The sequence below is a fragment of the Kwoniella newhampshirensis genome, chromosome 2 (assembly GCF_039105145.1).
Source record: "Kwoniella newhampshirensis strain CBS 13917 chromosome 2, whole genome shotgun sequence".
NCBI classification, from domain to species: Eukaryota; Fungi; Basidiomycota; class Tremellomycetes; order Tremellales; family Cryptococcaceae; genus Kwoniella; species Kwoniella newhampshirensis.
Window position 1 is genome coordinate 26,115 of NC_089956.1, and position 23,301 is coordinate 49,415.

The window sequence follows — 23,301 nt, forward strand, 5'->3', positions numbered from 1 at the left end:
CCTCTTCCTTCCGACTCAGCTCTCTTGCGTACAGCGACGCTCACTTAGCGTCCCGGTCACCGCCGTCATCGCCATCTTTGGCATCATCCGCTTGGCCATTGTATTGCTCCACAGCAGGTAAGATGCTGACATCAAAGTCGCTCCTGTTCTTGCCATCAAAGGCGATAGCGATCTCCTCGAGGGTGTAACCCTTGGTCTCAACCATGACTGGAACCAGGTATCAGTGGGGTCGTCAAGCCAGAGGACAACAAGACTCACAAAAGTACACCAAGATCCACTGGATGATGACCAGTGGCATGTACACGATATAGTATTTCCATCCAATCGCGTTCAGAGCGATGGCATCAACCCACACGACATAAGCTCCAGTGAGCTGTGAGACCGTATTCCAAACAAGTAGACCTTTGCTTCGCATCGAGAAGGTTTGTACCTCGGCAGGATCTGCATCCAAGGTAAGCGTGGTCCAGGAAAAACGGAAATGTTTCAGGAACGTACAAGAATATATGACGGGGTCTGCAATATCGTCAGCAAATAGGACCTTGAACACTATTGATAGACACTCACTCGAGAAGTTGAAAGATCCAAGGTAAATCCACACTAGTGCCACACTAGAGATGCTGTCAGCAGGGATCTTGCAGGATAAAGAACTTTCCTCCACTCACGTAGCGATACCAGCACTCTTGTTGCCATCCTCGGCTTTTGCGAACTCGGCACTGATCAATCATCAGCGTCACTGTCTTCGGGCGCCGATTCAACGACCTACCCAGCTACTGCGAGACCGACAAGGCTGACAAGGAGGGCAGGCCACACCCAAAGCACTATCTTCCTCCTTCCGACGAATTTGCCAGTGTATACCGCTCCGATCTGGCAGAACCAAGTGAAAACGCTGAGTCCTGCGGATATACCAGTTTGCGTTGCAGCACCCGTAATGCCAACGAGGTTGAAGACCGTAGTGTCTGCGAGAGCATGTGAAGTCAGTACAGAACGCACTTCGTATTGATAGATCGATGATTGGCTGACGCACAGTAGAAATAGATAATAGAAGCTGTTCGCAACAAGTCAAGTCAGTTGAAACGCCGATACTTGTGTCTCGCAGCCATACTCACACCCCGACATCTGCATATTTGTCAGCAGAGTTATAACCTGGTCACAAGATCGGTTACTCACATTCGTGCAGAACGTCATCAAAGCTGCCAAACCCAACCGATGCCTGTTGGAACGACTCCTCAAGATCCTAGACCACTTCTGTGCCTTTGCAGCCTGCTCTTCCCTAATGGTTCGCTTGATCTCCTCGAATTCGAAGAGGACTAACGGGTCTTGTACATCGCCGTTGCCGTGGTACTTGACCAAGAAGGCGAACGCCTCTTCTTCCCGACCTTTGGCAAGCAAGAACCGAGGTGTTTCCGGGACGAATTGGACTGCAATCAGGATGTATAGCGCGAATGGGACCTGGATGATGTATGGGATACGCCAAGACCAGGACGTGGTGATGTAGCCGACGCAACCGAAGTTGACCCATGCAGCGATGACAGATCCGAGGATATAGTATGAGTTCTGAGAAGAAAGATAGAAGAAAGTCAAGAACCTGTTCCAAAAACATGTCAAGCATGATTCGACTCACCCAAGAGGCAGCGACAGTCTCACGATTACGGGGATGGGTGATCTCCTGAACAACGATGAGACTGGTCATGAGGAAGGAGGCGAGACCAAGACCAATGATCGCTCGACCAGCGACGAAGACTGCGATGAAATCACACGTCAGAGATCAGTCGGCACCAAACTGCCAAGACGTTTGTTGATACTCACGACCGTAACCACTGGCACCGGAAACACCAGCGATAGTACCGATGACCGAACCAATAAGTATAGTGACACCATAGACTAGACACTTTGATGTCAGCTTCGATACAGGATCTAAGTATGGAGAATAGCCGTCACACTCACATCGGATGCCCCATCGTCTTCCATGAGTCTCATCGATGTAGGTGATGAGAGGACCAACGACTAATCCCGCGATGTTACCAACAGCATTGAGAAGACCGAGTCGTACACCATCGGGATAGTCGAGATCGGCTTGCCAAGCCTCGGAAGCTTGCAGACCAGAGACGAGAGAGCCATCGTCTAAGGGAAACATGAGTTGGGATCTTCTCCAGCACATTGGAAATGACTTCGACATACATCCATTGAGAACCATTCCGATAAAGATGATACTCAGAAAGCTGCACCCCACTTCGTAAGCGTCTGGCCAAGAGAGTCACACATGTTGTTGCAGTACTACTCACAAGTTGAGCTCCATCTGCCCCTTGTTCTGGTACCATTTTAGATGATCGGAAGCGTTGGGTCTGTGAGGGAATACCACCCACATCAGACCTTGTCCACAATTGTCACACCTAGAACAAGCACTGAGATCTTGCAACTGTTACTCACATCGTATGCCAATCCGACATGATCCTTAATGTTCTACGACATGGTGAGCACACGACAATGGAAAGAAAAGCAACTTGCGACGCAGGCATTACCCTGATCCGCTTCAGACGGTATGATCTCAGCACAGGTCTCACAAAATAGTATAGAACAAATGTCATTCCTCAATGTCCGCTTTGCACGATCAACTCACAACCGCCCACACTCCTCTAGAGAGGGAGGGGAGAGGGTTGGAGCAGACGATGCAAAGAAGATCAAAGAGGTTTGACTTTGTTCAACCATTTGTAGACCAGGCACCCGTGTCGCTCTCTTTCTCTCATGATCAAGAGATGATCATGAAATCAAAAGACTCTTCATCTTCTGTATCTCTCTGCGTTGAGAGGATAAGAGATGGTGAAAGTAGCAAACAAGCAAGTAAAAGCCAGAATCAGATGTCGTCGTCTGTTGAAGCGGATACAGCGGGTTTGATCTTGCCTCGCATCGCAACGTTTTGTTTCGCTGTTTGGCTGCGATGACTGACCTTGGTTGGGTGTTCTGTTGAGAGTCTTTGAACCGAACAGGTCAGATGGATAGCGTGTTCAGATCGATGGAGATGAAAGGATGAAAAGGAATCGAACACATGTGCATTCTTTATATCTCCTGTTCACATGCATCTTCACCTTTCTTTTGACGGATACGTTGTCGGCACCCCGTGGACTGACGTTATCAGGATAACTCCGCAGTCGAAAGAGGATGTGGCTCCGAGGGGGAGCCAACATGTGCATAAGTCACAGAAAGGGTTATCGCGAGTGACGATCTAAGAATGCATTGAAATCAATGTATCATCTATGTATCTATAGAAGGTGTGACCCAAAGACCTTGCAGCATGGATACAGCTTATCAGAGCATCTCACGGCTCCTAAGGTGACTCGGCCGCAGCAGCCACTTCTTTCGGTTGGAAGTGACTTAGGAATCTCCTCTGTCTGGGTCGTTCCTCTCCTCCTGCAGCACCGCCAGCACCTGATCCCTCGACGTGCTCCGTTGTACCCGCGAATCGACTGCCCTTCTTCTCGTCCTTGGCAACGACAGTAGCGAGATCGTAGTTCTTCCATTGACGAGTGGGAATCCTGGCCTCCATCATGAAGCTGAAACAGACAGTATCAGTATTAGCTAGTAGACGTTGCTGACAGAGCAACCACTTACTTGATCTCCTCGAGGGTACGACCGTGGGTCTCTGGGATGACAAAGTACACAAAGGCAACAGAAGCAGCTCCACCGACAGCGTAGATCTGAGAACGGCCGACCGTCAATATCCAGACCGGCAAAGAGTCGAGGGTAAGCTTCAACTCACGAAACCAATCATAGGACCAAGGCCGGCTTCAGAAGGCTGGAAGAGGTAGGGGAGAGTGAAAGTGACGACGAAAGCGGAGATCCAGAACATGGCTGTACCGATGGACAGGTGCTTCTGTCGGTTTCGACCAGTGGACATTTCGGCGGCGCTGCAGGACTGTCAGCATGTACTGACAAATGTGGTCAAACTCTCACTTACACAACCCAAGCCAATGGACCCCATGCGACGTTGAAAGCGAACACTATATCGTAATGAGGATCAGCTGCAATTTCAAGGACAATGATAGATTCTTCTGAACACACCATAAAGACAAATCATCGCAGCGACGGCTTTTCCAAACGAAGGGTGATCGGCGAGGTATGGCTCGAACCTGTCGCCTTGGCCGGCAACCGCACCAAGGGCTCCAACAACCAACAGGGTGAAGAACATGAAGATACCGCTGCGTGTGATGTCAGCACTTAGACTATAATTGACTCGAATGAAAACCTTGTTTGAACTCACGTGTAGAGAAGGAGAGGTCGTCGACCGAACCTGTTGACGACAAAGAAACTGGCAAGCACACCAAGGACTTCGATACAGTCGACGATGATCTGAAATATGCTATCAGGGCGAATTCCGTGCTTATGACGGTGTTACCACTCACAGTGATGATGAATGTATCTTGCAGCCCGACCAGGGTGAAGAAAGTGGTAGTGTAAGAGAAGATGAATTGGACACCCGAAATCTGTTGAGAAACCAAGATTCCGACGGTAGCGATGAACTTTCTTCGCTCGACGGGGTTTCCTGAGGATCGAAGCGAATTTTGTCAGAGTGTCTGCACGCTGTTCACCACCAGAACAAGGGGGTGTGGACTCACTCCACAAATCGCTCCATCGAGAGACGGAACTGGAGGCTTCTGCCTCTTCCTCTCGAGACTTATTGAGGATAGCCAGTTGTTCTTGGACTAGGATCTCCTTATAATCGGAACCACCATGGATCTTGAACAAAGCTCGTTCAGCCTTTTCAGGCTTGCCCTTGTAAAGCAACCAACGAGCTGGATGGAAAGGTCAGCGCACCTGTGCGGTCACGTTGGGAAGGGAGCACTTCGACTTACGAGATTCGGGTACTATGAACAAAACACCGACGAGAAGGACGACCCAAACGAGGTTGATACCGATAGGGATACGCCACGAGCTGCAGACGAGACGTCAGCTGAGATAAAATGCGGCGAATAGGTAGGTGATTATGACTTACGCGGTATTGGACAGGTTGTGAGAACCAAGACCGACACAAGCACCGATGACTTGACCAATGGCCAGCATGAGTTGCCAACTGGACACACAGGCACCTCGAATTTCCATGGGAGGGATCTCGGAGAGGTAGAGAGGAGCGCTGTGACGGACGAAATTCAGTCTTGGTTCAGACTGAAAGAAAAGTTGGGCTTACGCGTTGGAAATGATACCGATACCACCACCAGCAATGACTCGACCAACAGTGATCAGGCTGGTAAAGAGATCAATACGACGATTACAGTTCGATGGCAACGCGTCACTCACGCTCCGCTACCGACAACGAGCATCTGAAGGATGACTCCGATAGCCAAGAGAGTGATGGCGCAAGCGATACCACCTTTTCGGCCGGACCAGTCACTGAGGGAAAGGAGTCAGCTCACTGCGACTTTCGACAAGTGAAGTTTGATGTTGTGCTCACCCGATTGGTCCAGCTGCGAGAGAACCGAAAACTTCACCGACTTGAATGATTGAGACCCAAAGGGATTGGTCACTACTTGAGATGGATGATCTACCGTTGGCATCTGTGTCACCGAATTGACGGACTAAGTAGATGAAAGCGCGATACACGGTCAGCCATGCTCGACTAGCTTGCTTCGCTGCCATTTCTTCGCGGCGCTTCACTACTACGAGATGTATTTTGCACTCACTGAACACGGGAGTCTCTAACAAAGAAGTGAAGTAAGTTCCATCGTAACCGTAGGCGACAGGAGCGATGGCGATTAACGCGCAAAACAGGATAGGTCGTCGATATTCCTTCTTGAACCAATCGCCATAGCTACTGAGTCCACCACCACCGCCAGAAATTGCTGCTACCATTTTGTTGCGTGTATAGGTGGTCCAAGAGAAAACAGACGCAAGAAATGGTAATCAACACGGGAAGGAAGATACAGAAAATGGTATGATGAATCGTTAATATCTGCAGTATCAATTCTCTGATCCAGAATCGACCCACATCAATTCTTCCTCAGAGAAACAGAAAGGTATGTCCTTGACCGACACTCTCACAGATTCTCAACCTTGGAGGAAAAGGGGGGATCTCAATCTCCACTCTGGTCCCCCTCTCTCCTTCCCCCCGGGACAAAGAGTCGGTCACCACCAGTACTAACTAAGTACTCGTAGTCGTCATGTCAACAAGTACCAGATCCTGATTCTAACCGAGAACAAAGAAGGGAAATCGGTGGCAACCGTTACCCATCGCGGTCATTTCTTTGGTTTTGTTTTTAATTTTTTCCTTTTTATTCTTGTCAGGTCTTACACTTGAGACGAGAGGAAGAAAGCCCCCTTCGTCATTCCAGTTGAGACTTTGCCGCCGGTAACGTTACTGTCCACCTCAGGGTGGCTCTGGACGGTGTGCTCGTGCAAGAGAGAAAACCTTTCGACCCTATCCCTGATTGGTCCCGAGAATGGGCTTGCCCTTGCCTAGCATTGAGACCCAGAGCTATCTGTAAGTTACACTAGTAAAACTGCCCCTGCGGATGGTGCTTGGGAAGGACAGTACTGAGTACTCGAGTACTGGTAATTGTGAGAATTCGGGCCTCGAGAATCCGAACTTTGAGTTTTCAGGACGATATCATTGACCGACGCGAATTCACCGAGAATCAAAAGACTGCGGCTGTCTTGACTTGTATATGGTGACTTGTGTGGACAGTCTCAGACCATCTAGCTCGATCAACTTACCAATTTCACACGCGCACATCATCCTGGAGACACAGGGTTGGATGTCTCGCTTCATACCTGAGCTGAGGGTGAATCCCCGTAGTTTCTGAGCAGGACGAGGAGCCGATGACCCACGGGCAAGATGAAAGGTTGTGGTGGCCCCTAGTGATCCCGCAAATTTGCTTCTGGTCGGTCAGACGGGAGGGTGAGTCGGACAGCACGAAGATCCGACAGAGTGGAGGTTGTCCACCGTCGCTTCCGTGTGTGTTGCCTAGTGTGATATTCGTAGTGACGATACCGCCAAGCGAAGGGGATCATTCTATATCCAGGACATGAGGTTAACCGACTTCCGAGTCCCCCGCTATAGAAGGTTGAAGGCTGCTTCGTTTCAGAAGGTCCAGTGATTATTGGTCATGATCTGAATACCACTTGGTCCTCGGCCAAATCATGCGATCTCACAGTGCGGGCCATTGGGCCGCATCAGATACCACGATTCAATCATGACATAGTGACATCTCTGGCCACTCGCCTGTACAGACAGGCCACTGTAAAAGAACGGAGTACAGAGTAAAAGGACGGAGTACAGAGTACAGTACTCGTACGATCACTCTAGGCCCTGTTTCTCAAGCTCGAACAGCCGAGTGTAGGCATCCTTGACGGTCTCCTCTTTAGGACGATCTGCACCGTCAAAAATCATCGATCAGGTATATTCTGGTCCAACGATCCGATTCATCGCATGATACAGTACTCACACTCGGTACCGAGCTCCTTGACACTCTTATCGACCTTGAGAGTGTATGTTCCCGGATCCTTGTACATGTATTTCCCAGGTGTACCCACGGGGAACCTGTCTTTCTGTTCGGGAAACTGTCCACGTAGCATATCTGCGATTTCCTGGAAGTCGTAGGCTGACACCAATGACAATGTCAGTCAAGTGAGTGACACAGATGTGCTCTGTAGTAGCAGAGATCCGACGTAAGGCTGAGGTCCAGGGATCCAACTTACGACCTGCTGCAAGAAGGAATCGACCTTGAGCTTGTTTGACCACAGCCTGGTAGTGAGCTTCAGCGGCATCGCGGACCTGTGTACACGAGGAAAACAGACAACGGTCAGAGCTGTCGCCGGAACTAGAGTATGTGGATACATCCATACTCACGTCAACGTAGTAAGGGAAGAGCGTCTCCATGATAGGAGCGTCTTTGCCCTTGGTAAGGGCCCATTGCAGCATGGTGGACAAGCCACCATAGGACAAAGAGCTGAGCGGTTGGACTGGGATCGATATCAGCTCTCCGTTGCCCACAGGATTACACCTGGCTGTCATCGCTAGAGGGACTTCCCCGACGGTCGATACAGCCAGTGGGCACTTACTAGGTGGACCAAATAGCATACAAGGGATAACAAATGCCAGACTCCACTTGGCTCCCTTCTCTGTGGCAGCCTTTTGGGCATCCCATGCAGCTAGTTCGGCATATTTCTTTGCTCCCATGTAGAAGAGCGCCGCAATGCCGTACGGGTTGTCACTTTATGATCCCTCTTGTCAGCGATAAGTCGCGGCTGATTTTGGCATGGTTGCTGGTAATTCTGAGAAAGGGAGGAGGAGTGAGACTCACCCCGCAGACTGATTCTGGACGATCTCATCCAACTGTTCCAAAATCCAATGATTCCAGTTGTTCTCATCGAAGACCATGCCCTTCTGTTGGCTCGGGTGAGTGATGTGGTATCCGATAGCTCCTGAGATCTCAATGTCAGCTCCGAGAAGGAAGCTGATGTTTGCTTTACTGACCATGACTACCTGTGCAGACGACCGCTTTGATACTCTCTTCCGATGCCGCAGCTTCCAGCAAGTCCGTGGTCCCTTTCACAGCGGGAGCCAGATGTCTCTCCCTGAATTCATCCTCCCTGTACTCGAAAGGCGCAGAGGTATGCACGACAGCATCCACACCTTTCACAGCGACTGTGTAATCGCTCTTGTCCAAAGGACCGGTGATGACGAGCTCGAGCTTGCCGTTCGCGATGTAGGGTGCATATTCGGGAACAGCTAGAACCGCAGATTTCTTGGTATCGTCTCGAAGGGTACCGCGGACGGTCCAGCCGTTTCTCAAGAAGACGAGAGCCACATGGGTAGCGAGCTTCGTTTGTGGAGTCCAATGTCAGTCTGTCTGATGGAAAGGGCGAAGAAACAGGAGACTGTGAGGTGGAAGGCAGTCATGTGGGACAGAAACAGTAGACGGGAGAGGATGATAATAGAAGGATGGAATGATCAACTCACGAAACCGGTGATCCCAGTGAGTAAGACAGTAGGCATTATGTCAAGCTGTGCTGAGGAAGGCATGCGGCTTGCCGATAACACTGTGGAGCACAGTATTCGATATGTACATGACAGTCTGCCCTTTTATACAGTAGAGTCCAGTGGAAGATGGGTTGAGTCAACCTGGTCCACAGCGTATCTCGGCTTGCACAGCACATCCAGGCCGAGTTGACTGAATGTCGCAGCCATAAATAGGCAAGGCTTTTCTTTTGTTTCGGAGGTATTCCCCATCTCCTAGCGATTGACGGAAGATGATACTGCTGTAGTCAACGTGAACGGAGAGACCGAAGGAGTTCCCCGAAGCTCGTTCTTGACGATAGTGTCTATCTTTCCCGCACGAATTGTCTCTTCACACATCTACATGTAGCCAACGTTTTGGGCAGGTTACTCCTAGCACTTGCTTCAATTGCTGGCGAATGACGAAGGGATAACGGAGATCCCGAAGGAAGCCCACTTGTGTTCCCAAAATAGTCGCTTCCTTTTCCCTAAACAACGTATACCGAGCTGAGTTCACCCGAAGTAAGCTCTTGTACTTCTTCGGCAGTACAGTCCGTACAGGATCCTTGGACATCCCCTTTTCCAAATGCTAGCGAACGGAGAATGATGAAACGACCGGTACGGAGGTCTGAAGGAATCCCGTTCGTGTGACGAGGATACTGTGTGTATTCCTTCTGTTTCGTGACAAAATGCTTCCGACGATGACATGGACTCGATACATGATACAGCTGATGCTATCTTTAGATCTCCAATTTGTGCGTCTTCCACGACTCATAAAAGCATAGGCTCGTCATTGTCCTGCTTCACTACTTCTCCACTGCCGCTATCACCGGACACATCCAGCGATTTCCTCTTCACTTCATTAGCCGCTCCCATCGTCTCCTCGGTTCCCGTCAACAGATCTATCGGCGCCCGAGTCTCATCCATAGTGACATCGATGAGATCCCCTTCTGACACGATCTTCGCGCCTTCCGACTCAGTTTCTGCGACTGCAGTCTGAGCTACCGGAGACTCGGCCGGCGAGACTGGTCTGAGGCCTTCCCTCGAATACACAAGCTACCAGAGGGACTTATCAGTGCACGATTTCTTGCACACTGCCTTTTTACGCCAAAGTCACTCACAACATATGGTCCTCCATCCATCCACAATCCTGTTTTGTCACTGGCTATAGTCTCCCATTCGACCTATGCATTCGCGGTTAATCATATGCTTGTCACTCCGCCGCCAGAGAAGGCACCCACCTGAGTAACCTCGTGCTCCTGCATCTTCCACCATCTACCATCATCGCCCTTTACATACATATACAAGTGATTAGCGCCAACCAGCGCGCCGTCATGAAACAATACAGCTCGAAGTGTGTACTGAATCAAACAGAGGTCATTAATGTCAGCTCTGAGACGACACAGTTGAGATATACTGGCAGACGATTGCGACTTCAAACTCACCACATGCTGTTTCAAAGCAGGATCGTCCGTCTCAAACACGCTTCCTGTCGCCGCTTTGTTCTCCTCCTCTAGCTCCATCTTGAGCTCGGCGACCTTCGCTTTGAGGACTTTTAGCGTTTGTTCGAGCTGTCGAGCAGAAAGCCCAGTCAATCTTGCCACCTTAGGTTGATTTCAGATCACCAACCTTCTCTTTCATCTCTCTCCTTGACTCTGCCTGCATTGCATCGTCGCTCGGAGGGCTCGTTTCAAAGTGTTCGATTAGCCTGCGGGCTCAATGTCAGCTTGTCACTGTGCTGATAGATGGCAAGCTCACGTCGCTATACTATCTTGAAAATTGTGTCCCTGCAAAATGGTTCATCAGGAAAAGATACCCTTGTCTCGAACAGCAGGACGTACATTATGCAAGGACAATTGGTCGATCTTTTCTTGCGTTCTGCGCACATTTCCGGCAGAGACGGACTGCATAGCCCTCTTTTGGGCTGCATACGCTGCGTTACTCGTCATAAAGCGGTCTTCGTGATCGACTCAATCAGCCTTCTGCTATTCCTTGCAATATGGTCCCCGACTCACCCAGTACGACAGTCTCTTCCAGCTGCCATATCTCTCTTGCAGATCCAGGTGTCCATCCCAGCATCACGGTGAGAACGTCACTCAGCTCGTTGATACTCTGATTCGGAGCGTCGGCCCCCCACAGTATCTCTGCGAGATGGCTGTACACATCATTCGGGAGTCCGGCTCGACGGCGAAAGTTGACGTGCGTCGCAGGAGGATGGGGCGGATCTCGTTGTATGAGGGTGTTGAAAAGTCTGGAATTGACCGCAGAGTAGTAAGCGCTAGATAGCACGTGAATCAAAGTGTCGGGGCTCACCTTCTGTACGGCGCTCGGAATCGTTCTAAATCTGATTCTGAGACCTCGTAACTACCTATATCGCCGGTACAGATATCCAATATCTCTTTCTCGAAAGTAGAGTGAAATTCTGGGTAAAATCGACCTCAGCAGCCCCTCTGTCTCGTCAAACACATATGACTCACCCCTGGCGGGCTCGTTCGGAGGCAGTTGATACCTCTCATAACCGTCTCTCAAATCCTTCAGAGGCTCATCCACTTCGACGAAACTCAAAGGATCCTCCTCCACCTCTTTGAACAGACCAGCGATGACTTCTCCCTCTATCCAAGGATCAGTTGCGGGCTTCATTTGGTGTCGGGGTGCTCACTCACTCCTTGACAGACTGTTGCCTTGCGCGAGGGCAGTATGGACAGCCTCACGCAGTTGAGGAACGGCGCACATGGCCTGAACGAGATTGGTGGCGTACGAGGATTGACCTGATTGGGAGAACAGGGCGACAGGGCTATTGAGCGGAAAACGTCAGATTCATCATCGAACGGAGAAAACAGACGTTGCTTGTTGGACTGAAGATAAATCAAGCATATTGGAGGGGGATCGAATCATTCGTGGTTGGCACTCACGCTCCTTCTTGTCTTTTGACAGGAACAGGCTTGTCCGCATCTCGGATCGCCGAAGCCGAGTGGAAACTCGCTGTCATAAGGGACTCCTGGATCGCTCTGTTCATGTCGGCATCCTCTTTTGACAACGAGTTATTCTGCGGTGTATCGACAGGTTAGCTCATTGTTGTGCAACCGTACTCGAACACATTCGTCCGTTGGATGCGAGTCGAGGTGGACTCACCTGTCCCGCGGGAACAAGGGCCATTTTCCCTTCAACGTCGTTCTTTTCACTAGGTCCAAATAGAGTTTGCATAACCTCCCCTTCGTCATTGACTTCACCTTCGGGACTGGGAGGTGGTACACCCGTTGCTCGCACACTCCTTTCTCTCTCTTGTCGTTTTTCATTTTCATCGAAATCTGTTATGTCCCATCTCATCCCGTCGTCCTCGACTGCCGTGACAGTCACTTCAGCTGTCGGATCTGGGACTGGAACTGGTAAGACGGATGATGAGGGGACAGATTCCGCTTGGGATAGAGCGATGGCCTTTCTCAATTCTTCGTCTTCGTCATCATCATCGATGAGTGTAGGTGTCAAAGATGATTGTCCTTGAAGAGGTCGAGCGGGGTATGGAGGTGGGGGTGCGGCTGTCACATCCTGTCGGAATGGGTTGTTGGATCCAAGAGTAGTGGTCTTGGGAGGTGGAGGTTGCGTCGAAGGAGTAGGGGGATAGGAGGATAAGGTGGAATCGTCGTCTGCGTCGAGAACTTCGCGATGCTCGACTGGTGTGGACAGAAAAGTCCGTTTTGATAAGCTGATGGGATCAGGACAAGCGTAAAGATCCAGCTCACCTGATGTCCCTTGTGTTGCCTGTGGTCTCCAAGCGTGCTGTATCGGCATGGCTTCAGGCTGAGGAACTTCTGGTTGCCACTGTCATGTCATCAGAGTGTGTCAGCTGCCATGGTCCGTTGCGTGCTTGTCTGGATCTGCCCCATCCTGCACTCTTCATATCGGCTAGTGTCTTTTCAGCCCACCGCATTTCTTTCTTCACCCCTGTCCGATGGCCATAATCTAGCCAAATCTACTCACATTTGCTCCATCTCCAAAACACCAATTGACAGCCGGTTCTACCGAATGATACCTTGACGCTGCTTCCCGAGCTAAAACCGGCTCGATGCCCATGTCCTTCAACGCGTTGAAGGTGACTTCGGATATCGACATCTTGGCGTAGGTATCACTGTTAAAGCACTGACGGGTCGCAGCTGGTCCGTGATCTGTGTGGTTCTTGGTTTTTGATGCTCGAAACCAAGGCAGGGTCGCACAAACGGATGACAGCAGTGGTGTGAGAAGTGGAAGCAAAGATTCTGTGACGTGGAAGATTTCCAGCAGGTATGTTGTCATCGTGTGTGCCATGGCAAAACTACTCGTAAAATACAACCAAATGCTAAAGTAGCTACAAGACCAAATTCCCGTCCAAGCTACAGACTGATTTCGCCGATGCGTGTATAGCAGAAAGTGTCCCACCTAAACCGATTGATTCCTCCTCCGACTCATGCTCAGTGAACCCTGGTAGCTCTGGCCGGCGAGACAGATCGAATTGCCATATGTTGGCTTGGCCGTCTCGTCGTGAAAGTAGGCACCGCTAACAATCTTTGAGATTCCCACATCCCACATATATGTCTACAAGGAAAAGGGAAGTCGTGAGCTTAGTGCCAGTCGCTTGAAAGAGATAAAAGCTCACTTCTTTCCATTGCCTGCCTTATCCTCATCAACGCGACATGATCGCGAGCAGAAAGTCAGACCACACTTCCTGCACTCGGGGAAGTTGACGCCCTTGACACCACACACTCCACAGGTCACATGCTTCGTTAGAGCGCTCGACATTTCCGCAGCTGCAAGAGCAGGGTCAATAGGCGCTACCGCTTCTGCTGGCTCGAACGGCAACTTCCGAATAGGAGTTGATGCAGCTGTGAAGGGCTTCTCATGGGCCATGCTTGCACCAAGCGAGCCGAAATGTGGAGTCGAAGCGACAGGCCGAAGGGTGTCAGCCGGCGATGAAGACACAACAGTGAATTGAGATTCAGCTGCGCGGCCGTCCTCGATTTCGGTGGTAGAGGCTCGTCGAACAGGCTTAATTGTGATTTCGGAGCCATAAGATGCAGCGGGTTGACAAGGATTTCCGTTGACATCCACGACGGTACGAGGTGGAGTAGACATCCGCCATGCATGTGTGAACGGCCATCGCGATTCCTGTTGCGGAGAGGGCGAGGTTTCCATCTTGAGCCGAGCGTGAACGCGTCGCAGAGTCGACAGTGCCTGCTCATCTTCGGGACCGGCCTTGTCGGGACTCGTTCCATCCTCCGACAAGGTAGTCAGAGAGGCAACGGATGGCGATGATTTGATTGGCGTCGAGAGAATCTTTGGGGCCGATAAGGTAGAGCTCACCGACGAAACAGAAGGCTGCCGATTTCGATGTGACAGCTGTCGTTCTTTAGGAGACCGACTGACGGTCTGAGAGCGTTTATTCACATTTAGTGAGCGTCGAGCAGGAGTGACAGCCGGGAAAGGGAACTCGGCTGATAACCCAGCCTGATCTTCCTCTGGAGTGCTAGTGAGAATATTCAGCCGCTTTGCCGCTTGTAAAATGAGGTCGTCGGCCACGTCAAGACCGAGAGGGGAGTATGACGAGACAGTGCGGAAGAAAGTCTCGGCTTCGTTATCGGCAGACGTCGTGCCGAGCTATGTCACTCCGTCAGTCGAACGCCTATAACTCAGGGCCAGGAATTTCTTACTAGGTAGTTGCCCATGATCTTTATCGCAACACGTGTCCGCTCCACCTCTTTCACGTCCTTGAACGATCTAGTAGGATCCCCTTGCAAGCATCCCAAATTTGCCATGCTTTCAGCTACTGCTTTGCCCAAATGCCATACATTTCTGCCCTTCTGATTTTCATTTTTGGGTCGAAGGATGGGAGGTAACTGCTGAAGAGGGATCGGTGGGAGAGCAACAGGGTCTTGAGGTTGTATATGACCATGGCGGTAGAGCTGCAGGAGTGGTTGAAGCAATTCAGACTGCGCGTGGCCATTCAGTAAAAAGCTGGGAGATGGTGACAAACGAGGCTCACTATTGTTTTCAAACACTGTTCTTCTTCTTTCATTGCAAAAGTTTGTCCGCTGTATGGATTGAATGACTCATCCACACTTGGCGTTTTCACCATCGATGACTCCTCCGTAAACCCGGATCCTGATCCTCCTGCTCTCATTGCGGCGAGAGTGATCGTAGAGTTGGAGGTTTCGGATGACAAGGTTGATGTGGAGTTTGATAGATCTGTCTCAGGCGGTTGTGAGGTCTGCATTGAAGAAGTGTTCCGCTTTCTCCTTTTTGGATCGAACGAAAGAATCTCTCCATCACCGGCATCGATTGAGTCAATGGAGATTTCAGTACATTGAGGGATGAAGAAACTGCTGTCGAAGCCATTCTGACGACCTCTGTGTTCCCTTTCCAGCTGTTCGTGAACCAGCCATCCTAATCCTAACACGAACCACCCTCCAGCGACTCCCATGCCCTTCACATCCCTCACAGCCCTTTTGCCCTCCTTCGGTATTTCCCATCCAGATGAGACTAGATCGATTCTTCGTCTTTCGGAAGGCGTCGTAAGAGGAGGGGAGACGATTTGAGCAATAGATGGGTTGGGTAAAGGAGATCCGAACAGTCGGGTGAAGAACCGAGAAGTGACTGGTGTCGGCGACTCCGTCTCCGCGACACTGTCATTAGACTTGCCTTTACCCTTCCGATCATAGAGAGGGGGCTCAGCAGGGGAGGATGGTGATTCGTCACGATCATAACCAGATCCGCGTATCAGAAAATTACCGAGAGCGAGACAAGCTGCAGCCGAACGATGAGGAGGAAGAGCTGCCTGAGTGTACAGCTTGATAGCGAGGTCGGTGTGGTGGGCGATCAAAGCAGTCTTAGATATGAGTCCATATCAGCACAAGACGTTCATGGTACATTCGAAGAGACGCATCGATACGTCATTACTAGAGATCCCGCCAAACTCACCTGAGCATCCCATAGCAGTCCTTCTTCATCCGCATCTTCATCAGCGTCGTCTATATCCTCGTCATGATCCGTGCTTCTCTCCCCGTCGCATCGCACCTCGTCCGCGTAGAACTTTGTGAACCCAACCAGTCGAGCGAGATTGGCGAATGACCCCTTAAGCCCCAGACGGGGCAAAGCGAGGGTCGATAGGGGAGGGTCGGGTTGGTGTAAGGTAGATACAGAGAATTGGTGATTCCGTGATGTGGATGGGAGGGAGGGAAGATCGTGAGTGATGGAGCTCATCCCATCGGCGACGGTGGTTCTCTTCACGATTATCAAGAGGGACGGTGGTCAAAGAGAAATGAGAAGAGATAGAGATGCCAAGCCATTGGTTGACGTGCAATTGAAGAGGATGCTGTTTCAACGTAAAAAGTGGCGAAAAGGCACGTGCGTCAGAGTGGCAACACAATCAGGTCTCGACGGCCTCGGGACGGTGCAGGACGTAGACATCGCTTGCTAGACGGAAGTCCCTCGCCAGTCGCTGTGTATTGGTGGTGCACTCATACCGAACACTTTCATGCGTATAGAATGCAACATCTTGCATCTGTTCAGGTCGAAGCGGCTCACAACGTCAGGATGCTTCGCAGCACCTACATAGCAGCTATGTTCCAGCCTCAAGTCGGTAAGTTAACTATGTTTGGCATAACTGATATATCTTTTAGGAAAGACGCCTGTATTATTAATACCACTGGCAAGCGCTACTGGCTCCCTGAGCCTACTGAAAAAGGAGGGGCGGGGGGCTGAGGCGACTTGATTCGACAACGTCACTTGACATCATCTGACCCGGGACAGTCAGATACGTTATATAGCTAGAACATCCGTTGTCATCCTGCGAGACACGAAAATCTCAACCCTTCATAATTCCTTTGTGCTGCACTTTTAGCACAATCGCGTCCCTTCGTGCCCCCTTCGATGACATTGACAATCGAGGGGCTGTTGCTCTGAGATCAAAGGTTGACATGTTCAATGACGTACCTCAGAAGATGCCTTGTGACTTTGATTGTAGTATTTGAGGAGTAGTATTTGAGGATCTTGAATATAAGAATCTGCAACAGATGGACAAAAACTGTGTTTCAGCGCACTCACCAACACCACTACCAACCTGACTTCCCCAAGGGTCTTCCACAAATAGGTCCACTGTAAGATGAGCAGATTCAACTACAAGGTCGATATGTTCAGTGAAGGGAGTGTATGTCAGATCACCAAAACCGATCGTCCAGTCCAGGACAGTGGTGAGCTTGCAGAGTGCTACATTCACTCTCTAAATAACATCGGATTCGGATTGGGATCCCAACCGATCATATCAAATTACAACCCTTCTACCTTTACCGTTTATGATGAGCAGTGGATCAGTCGAGCTCTTCACGAACACCAGATAGCCGCTCTTACCAGAGGACAGCTTTCGTTCCCTACTTATTTGGGGACTCGCACAACCTCTGGGGAGTTCGAAGCAGAGCGAGAATCACTCATTTGATGCTTGGTCAGAAAGACGGCCAGCCAGTGATAACCGTCACAGCTCGTCTGGAATCCAGTATTTTGAGCTCCTCTCCCACGTATGCAACAGGGCACATACAGGGAGGACAAGAGCTCGTGGAGAGCGAAGCCACCTTCGAGTACTACCCCCGTACTGAGGAGAATCCGTATCGTGCAGGAAACACCAAGGTTGCTGACTTTAAAAGAATCATGCCGGGGACATCAGAGAGGTGGAGCAACTGAGAAAAAGGGCAAAGCTGACTAATGGAAGTGAAAGAGCGCGGAGCTATACTGTGGGCGGTTCATTTTCAAGCACATGCATCAGTCAGATAAAATAGCCAGATGTCGACTACAGCGCAGTCGATAAAGAGAAGCATATAATCAAGAGGTCGGGTTTAAGGTATGATTTAGTGTAGGGATTTTGTAAGAGGATCCGGCTGCATGATACGTATCCTCAATTGACAGTAATTGGCACTCCACGAGCAACCGCCGCCCGTGAGACCTTTTCGAGGTTTCAAAGTCGTCATCTTGTCTAACGGTATCTTCAAAGGGTGACAAGTGTACCATCATCGCCAAAAGGGCGCAGGGCGGATATCATAGAAGAAAGGAGACGTCACTGAGCACTACCGGATGTTCCCCCACTGTCTGCTTCGGTCTTTTCGTCAGAAGCATAGTACAGTAGTGAGCGACTCGTTGAGAATCGACCCACGAAGCATGGCCAGAAAGAACGCTAATCTGGTGTAGGTGGTCAATGATTGATGGACAAGCACATGTGGCAGACGGTTTGATATATGACAAACCTGACGAATGTGGCCCTACATGACCGAGCACATCAAGCTCATCCCCAACGTCCGCTGAAGGAGAAATTAGAATCGCGATTTGGCAGTCTTCCATTCTACAGAATGTACAGAGTACCGGAACAGAGGAGGCATACATCAACTGACATCATTGTGGGTTAGGGACATGCCCTGACATCAACTTACCTCGTTTGACATCCTGTTGCGCTAGTCAGGTCGCACAAGCCGGAGCTAGCCTCTCCGTTTTGCAAAGACTGTTCGTACCCTTCAGTGAGACGTTGCTCTGTATATTCTGCTTCCATCGATCTTGTGGTCTTCCCAACCTTCACAACTCGAAGGCAGCCGGGTGCTGTTTCTGAGGCCTTCCATGCCGCAAACAACTCACCCCCCTTATAATCGCTTCTTTTTGGTTTCTCTCAGTCTAGGCTTCATACTTCTCAAGTCTGCTGTCATCCATAAGATGTTGTCAGTGACAGCATATGATGATACTTGAGACTCGCAAGGATGTCTGCAGCTCTTCAGCTAATCTTTATCCGTGTGCCAAGTCCTGGTGAGATCTCGTGTATTTAACTAGAAGCAATTCTCTATTTTCGTCCCCACGGTCCTCTTTATCTGTTCGAACTCTTTGTTCTTATCTGTGGCCTTTTAGCCACCACAGAAAGATCTTCGTACCATTAGGTCTGAGTGTGAGTTGATTGGCTCAAATTGTTCGTCCATCGCTGCGCAACGCACTCGATACACCGGTATGGAGGGCAACAATGAGTCGAGGTAATCACCGGGGATGAAGAACAAAAACCAGCTTGCTTCGCACTATCTTGCATCTCTTAGCGGTTTGAGTCTAAGTCAAACGACGAGAGCTGAGTCATGTATATATACGCTGTACCTCCATCCACCAGAACGAGTAGAGCATCGATCAACCTCCCCCTGCTCCTATCGTTCAGCTATATCGAGTGTATGCTCGAAAATATCGAAGATGTCGATGATATTGAGAGGGTTTACAGTACGTAGCGATGCACTGGTCGTGGCGGAATGGCCCGTCATGACATGATGGTGCCCATTGTCCGCACAACAGCTTATCGCAGCTACAGCATGGTCGTTGCGTTTTGTTGAGATAGAAGCAACTGTAAGCTTCATCGCCAAATATCAGAAGCATCGTCATAGCAGGAGAAAGCCTAAAATAGCAGAAGCACGGTGGTACCCCTCAGTCACTCTGAGAGAGGTCAGAAACAGAAATCAAATGCCATTGTCAATCACTGCGTTTTTCTCACGTCTTCTTGCATGCACATGACGTTGCCACGGCATATCCACTTCCTCCTAGGAAACCCTTTATGAGTTCGAAGTATCCTTTCGCTGGTTGCTTTTTTTTGGCTGTGAGACGTGTTTCATGTAAGTTAAACTGTTTTCAATTACGCTGTCCTTTCAAGGATTTCTGCGTCAACTCTTGTGCCGTCCCAAATACCCTTTCAATCTCTCCCAGGGATGTCATCATCCTCAAGTCTCTTTGCCTTCTGGAAGGCCTTTCAGTTGCCCTCGCACGTCATTGCCCATTATAGTCCAAGATGCCAATCTTGTAGCCTCCAGTATAAAGCAAGTCCCTACGGTATTCCAGGGCGGCTACTTTCTCCTTATTACTACCTCATCAACGTCCATTCTTGGTCTGCTGCACGAGTCAGGAGTATTCTGACCATTATTCGCTAGCGCATTGCATTGGCGCCTTCGATTCCGTTGATACTTTACTGTTCCATTGCATGATGGAGTCGACGACTTCTGCCCAGAATGAATCGAAAGATTTTGGCTCTTGGCGTAGGTACCAGCTCTCAGACGAGGTGCCAGACGTATTGACCTACAAATGGCGCTTGTCTGACAACCCGAGATTCTTGCGGGATCTTGAATACCTGAAAAGAGTCGACAAGAGACTTGAGGAGGTAAAAAGAATGGAAGAAGAGGGACCAACCGATCGCTCTGGGTCTGTTTGGGTTCTCAAGGATGAACGAGACGCTATCCGTGATTATCTTGACACGAATCGTTATAAGATCTTGAGCGACTTCGACGAAAGGTCTGGTACTGCGACACCCACGTACGCCAGCGCCGATGTCAGACTCATCTTGGCATACGCTGAGATCAAGGACGCTACCATCGTTGATCCAACGTCAAACAATGCGACCAACGTCCCAAGTTCCACACCCGAGAAGGATGTATCTCTAAAATTGATCTGCGATCTTGAGACTGATTCCGAACACCGATGTCCGCTCGTGAGGAAAGACATGAGGTTTCGGATCTCGCAAGTGACGAATGCTGACCGGAACAGTTATGTGGCGACCCTTCTCGAGGAGACGGACGCACGGCCAACACCCGGATACAAAAAATGGCTCAGGAGGACAGAGTATACCGCAATGGGCTGGGAGAATGACTGGCAGTCCAAAGATTTGCTCGACAATCCTTTCGAAACCTCGGAACCTGGTATCAGAACAGATTGGGAAATCTATGACATGTGGTCATGTACCCCCATTACTCGTGGGTGACCTTGTCATTCAGTCCATAAACGACTTTCTGGCAAGTTACGTGTGTATATCATGTACGGTAGGGATTCAGTGAACAGAAGAAGATGCAGTCGCCTTTGTGGCTGTCTCAAGAACGACTGTCCTTGAACTCAAGTGGTCTTCATACACGGTCTGGGCTGAGATTTCTGTTGGGCCACAGAACGGTGACATTTACCGGCTCCTATGAACTCGCGGTAGAGTGAATAATTTCAGTGTCGAGTAACATGACGTTTGCGGGTCGTGCATTGGTACTTGTTCGACAGAGCTTACATGACACCTTTGTTTTCGTGCATATCATCTTGATCGACAAGGCTCACCTTCGAGAAAATAGAGCGAACAAGGTTGACATCATTTGACAATGTCGTCCGAGACACGACACTATAGCTCGATCTTACTTGATCGCAATTTATGACAAAGCAGTATCATTCCTCCATCTTCGCTTCTTCTATGGTACAGTCCCTTTTGGGTCATTCTTTGATATATATCCACCGTCATCGTGATCGTTAACTGCCAGCCCGACTCACGATCCAAAAATCAGTCTGTTCGGAAACCGGTGGGTGACATCACTCTTGTCGCTGACAGCAAACCCTGGGTCGGGCGATTCAAGATACTGATACTGTAAATCCTGTACTCGTCGCGGGCAAGTCTGTCGTCTTGTAAGCCGTTGCCACGAATGCTGTCAAAGATTTCAGACTTGGAAGCTCAGAACAGACGTCATGGTTGCGGACATCTCTTCAATAACTTCACTGGCCACTCTATTCTGTCTTCCAACCTTCCTTCTGACCATATCGAGTCCTTTGGGATATTGTACTTCCTGCTTTTTTTACTGTTTCATATTTCAATTTAGTTCTTCCTTTGCGGCCTGCTCCAAAGCATTACCCCTCGACAGCATCAGAAGACTTACCACTACAAAGGAGCACACAACTCTGAGGTCATAAGCTCTGATCGAATGACGAGCGATGATACTTGCGACTGTATCTCAGCTTACGAGCTGAGTGAATTAAGCTCTATTCTCCCAAATCATCAAATTCAACAAATCTGCGAACTGGGCATTATTCTGGTAGTGACCATCATTCATATCATGGACATGTCTGAAACGAAATTTGAGACCCTCAGGTCTGATGACGGAACGACCTGTCAGACTCGGAAAAAGTTCGGGGTCATCACGAACGGTACCGACCTCCAAGGGAGCTACGTGGAATGTCTCAAACATATTGATTTCGAGATCAAACAGGAGCCTGACCTTCACATGTTGTCTGAACCAGATAGGCCCGTCAGACAAGGGCTGAGCACCGCTCTCTATGATCATCAGAGAGACGCGTTCCGGCAGGGACAACTGTGGTTTCCCGATGATCTACGAGGGTATACAGCCCTTGCCGTGGTCCGCACTCATGCGAAGATCACATCTTTGACCAAATCGAATGCGCACTTTGGAGGAACTTCTGTCAACGACTATGGACGGGGACTGTGGAGTTGGGAGCCGGCAGAAAGCACAGTCACCGCCGAGCTTGTGTCCCACCTCTTGGTGGGTGGCAATTACCCTTCATTGGCAGACGATCTGGTGGTCAGTCAGGTGTCCTTCCGATATGATCCTGTCACGATCAAAGACCCCGAAACTCTATCGAGAGCCTTGGAGAAAAACCAGGAGAATCAAAAGGACAAAAAGCCCGGGTTGAGCAGTCTTGTCATGGACTTTCGACAGAGCCATCCTCCAACTTGTAAAGATTGGGAGCACACGGTTTTTCGGAATGTGCCACTCCCTCAGTATTCTCATGGGAGCCGCTGAGGCATGCTAGAGGTCAAAGAGTTGATGATCACCACATCGTAAGGAGGTGAGGCAAAGAAAGGTTTCAGAGGAGGGCAAGTAAACAAAGGGAGCTCGAGTATGCAGCATCATCTATTTGGTAGAGCGAGACATGCCTCGGTCACGCGCCTCGCTCGGCCGTGAAGCTTGATGATTGCTTTCTCTGCGCGACCTTCACCCCACCACCGGATGCGATCATTCGTTACGCTTACAGTGTCACACAGGTATATGCTGAGGGCTCACTGAGCACATTCTATGTGCTGGGTGCCATTCCTCAAACAGGCGGAGAGCCTAAGAACTTAAATTCCCGTCCCCTTCCGGCACCATAGAGGGGCGGTACAGTCTCCACGATATTCGAAGCCGGACTTAATCAGGTGCCTTTGAACACGCATCTGACGTACACCTACTTCGAAAACATCTGGCCAAGGAGAAAGGGTGCCCAATGTAGTCGAAGCTTGGAGACACTTCCAGTCACTTGAGTCACTCTGAGAGCCGGAAATACAGTAGGGGATGCCCCGCCTCCTCATTTCCTTTGTCGCTCACACCCAATCTTGCAGGTCGATTATGTCACGAGAAGACAGGGGTCAATGGCACCATATCAGTCCTTGCGTGCATCTGCGACCCTTGCAGACAAAGTACCTCATGTTGCAACATACATCCTATCGTACTGTCAGTGTCACTGGTATTCTCATTTTGCCCAAACACTAGGTGCTT

The 23,301-nt window shown here is 49.9% G+C and overlaps 7 protein-coding genes across 7 annotated transcripts; 2 read left to right on the forward strand and 5 right to left on the reverse strand.

Moving 5' to 3' along the window:
* Positions 1-40: 40 nt before the first annotated feature.
* IAR55_000720 (uncharacterized protein) lies at positions 41-2,447 on the reverse strand (the record flags this gene model as incomplete). Its single annotated transcript, XM_066943854.1, has 15 exons — positions 41-207; positions 259-441; positions 496-513; positions 565-608; positions 663-713; positions 764-956; positions 1,025-1,045; positions 1,107-1,116; positions 1,168-1,554; positions 1,622-1,740; positions 1,807-1,881; positions 1,945-2,121; positions 2,179-2,219; positions 2,283-2,342; positions 2,428-2,447. 15 exons carry the CDS (start codon positions 2,445-2,447, stop codon positions 41-43), a joined length of 1,566 nt encoding a protein of 521 aa, XP_066805055.1.
* An 875-nt stretch (positions 2,448-3,322) lies between these two features.
* IAR55_000721 (uncharacterized protein) lies at positions 3,323-5,841 on the reverse strand (the record flags this gene model as incomplete). The annotated part of the gene is made up of 14 exons (XM_066943855.1): positions 3,323-3,548; positions 3,607-3,692; positions 3,755-3,902; positions 3,953-3,995; positions 4,057-4,193; positions 4,256-4,344; positions 4,398-4,537; positions 4,611-4,787; positions 4,848-4,927; positions 4,988-5,125; positions 5,180-5,236; positions 5,290-5,382; positions 5,444-5,567; positions 5,673-5,841. 14 exons carry the CDS (start codon positions 5,839-5,841, stop codon positions 3,323-3,325), a joined length of 1,707 nt encoding a protein of 568 aa, XP_066805056.1.
* A 1,444-nt stretch (positions 5,842-7,285) lies between these two features.
* Positions 7,286-8,986, reverse strand: IAR55_000722 (uncharacterized protein; the record flags this gene model as incomplete). The annotated part of the gene is made up of 8 exons (XM_066943856.1): positions 7,286-7,359; positions 7,434-7,589; positions 7,687-7,762; positions 7,838-7,950; positions 8,050-8,201; positions 8,292-8,412; positions 8,465-8,810; positions 8,951-8,986. The coding sequence occupies 8 exons, from the start codon at positions 8,984-8,986 to the stop codon at positions 7,286-7,288; spliced, it is 1,074 nt and encodes a 357-aa protein (XP_066805057.1).
* A 771-nt stretch (positions 8,987-9,757) lies between these two features.
* Positions 9,758-13,096, reverse strand: IAR55_000723 (uncharacterized protein; the record flags this gene model as incomplete). The annotated part of the gene is made up of 15 exons (XM_066943857.1): positions 9,758-10,042; positions 10,108-10,170; positions 10,228-10,347; positions 10,432-10,557; positions 10,616-10,694; positions 10,745-10,773; positions 10,828-10,943; positions 11,002-11,237; positions 11,300-11,408; positions 11,464-11,598; positions 11,650-11,780; positions 11,899-12,032; positions 12,119-12,657; positions 12,727-12,805; positions 12,965-13,096. The coding sequence occupies 15 exons, from the start codon at positions 13,094-13,096 to the stop codon at positions 9,758-9,760; spliced, it is 2,313 nt and encodes a 770-aa protein (XP_066805058.1).
* Positions 13,097-13,431: 335 nt separating this feature from the next.
* IAR55_000724 (uncharacterized protein) lies at positions 13,432-16,423 on the reverse strand (the record flags this gene model as incomplete). Its single annotated transcript, XM_066943858.1, has 6 exons — positions 13,432-13,555; positions 13,617-14,614; positions 14,668-14,946; positions 15,000-15,842; positions 15,935-16,237; positions 16,361-16,423. 6 exons carry the CDS (start codon positions 16,421-16,423, stop codon positions 13,432-13,434), a joined length of 2,610 nt encoding a protein of 869 aa, XP_066805059.1.
* A 3,571-nt stretch (positions 16,424-19,994) lies between these two features.
* IAR55_000725 (uncharacterized protein) lies at positions 19,995-20,765 on the forward strand (the record flags this gene model as incomplete). Its single annotated transcript, XM_066943859.1, has 1 exon — positions 19,995-20,765. The coding sequence occupies one exon, from the start codon at positions 19,995-19,997 to the stop codon at positions 20,763-20,765; it is 771 nt and encodes a 256-aa protein (XP_066805060.1).
* A 1,099-nt stretch (positions 20,766-21,864) lies between these two features.
* IAR55_000726 (uncharacterized protein) lies at positions 21,865-22,569 on the forward strand (the record flags this gene model as incomplete). The annotated part of the gene is made up of 1 exon (XM_066943860.1): positions 21,865-22,569. The coding sequence occupies one exon, from the start codon at positions 21,865-21,867 to the stop codon at positions 22,567-22,569; it is 705 nt and encodes a 234-aa protein (XP_066805061.1).
* Positions 22,570-23,301: the final 732 nt, after the last annotated feature.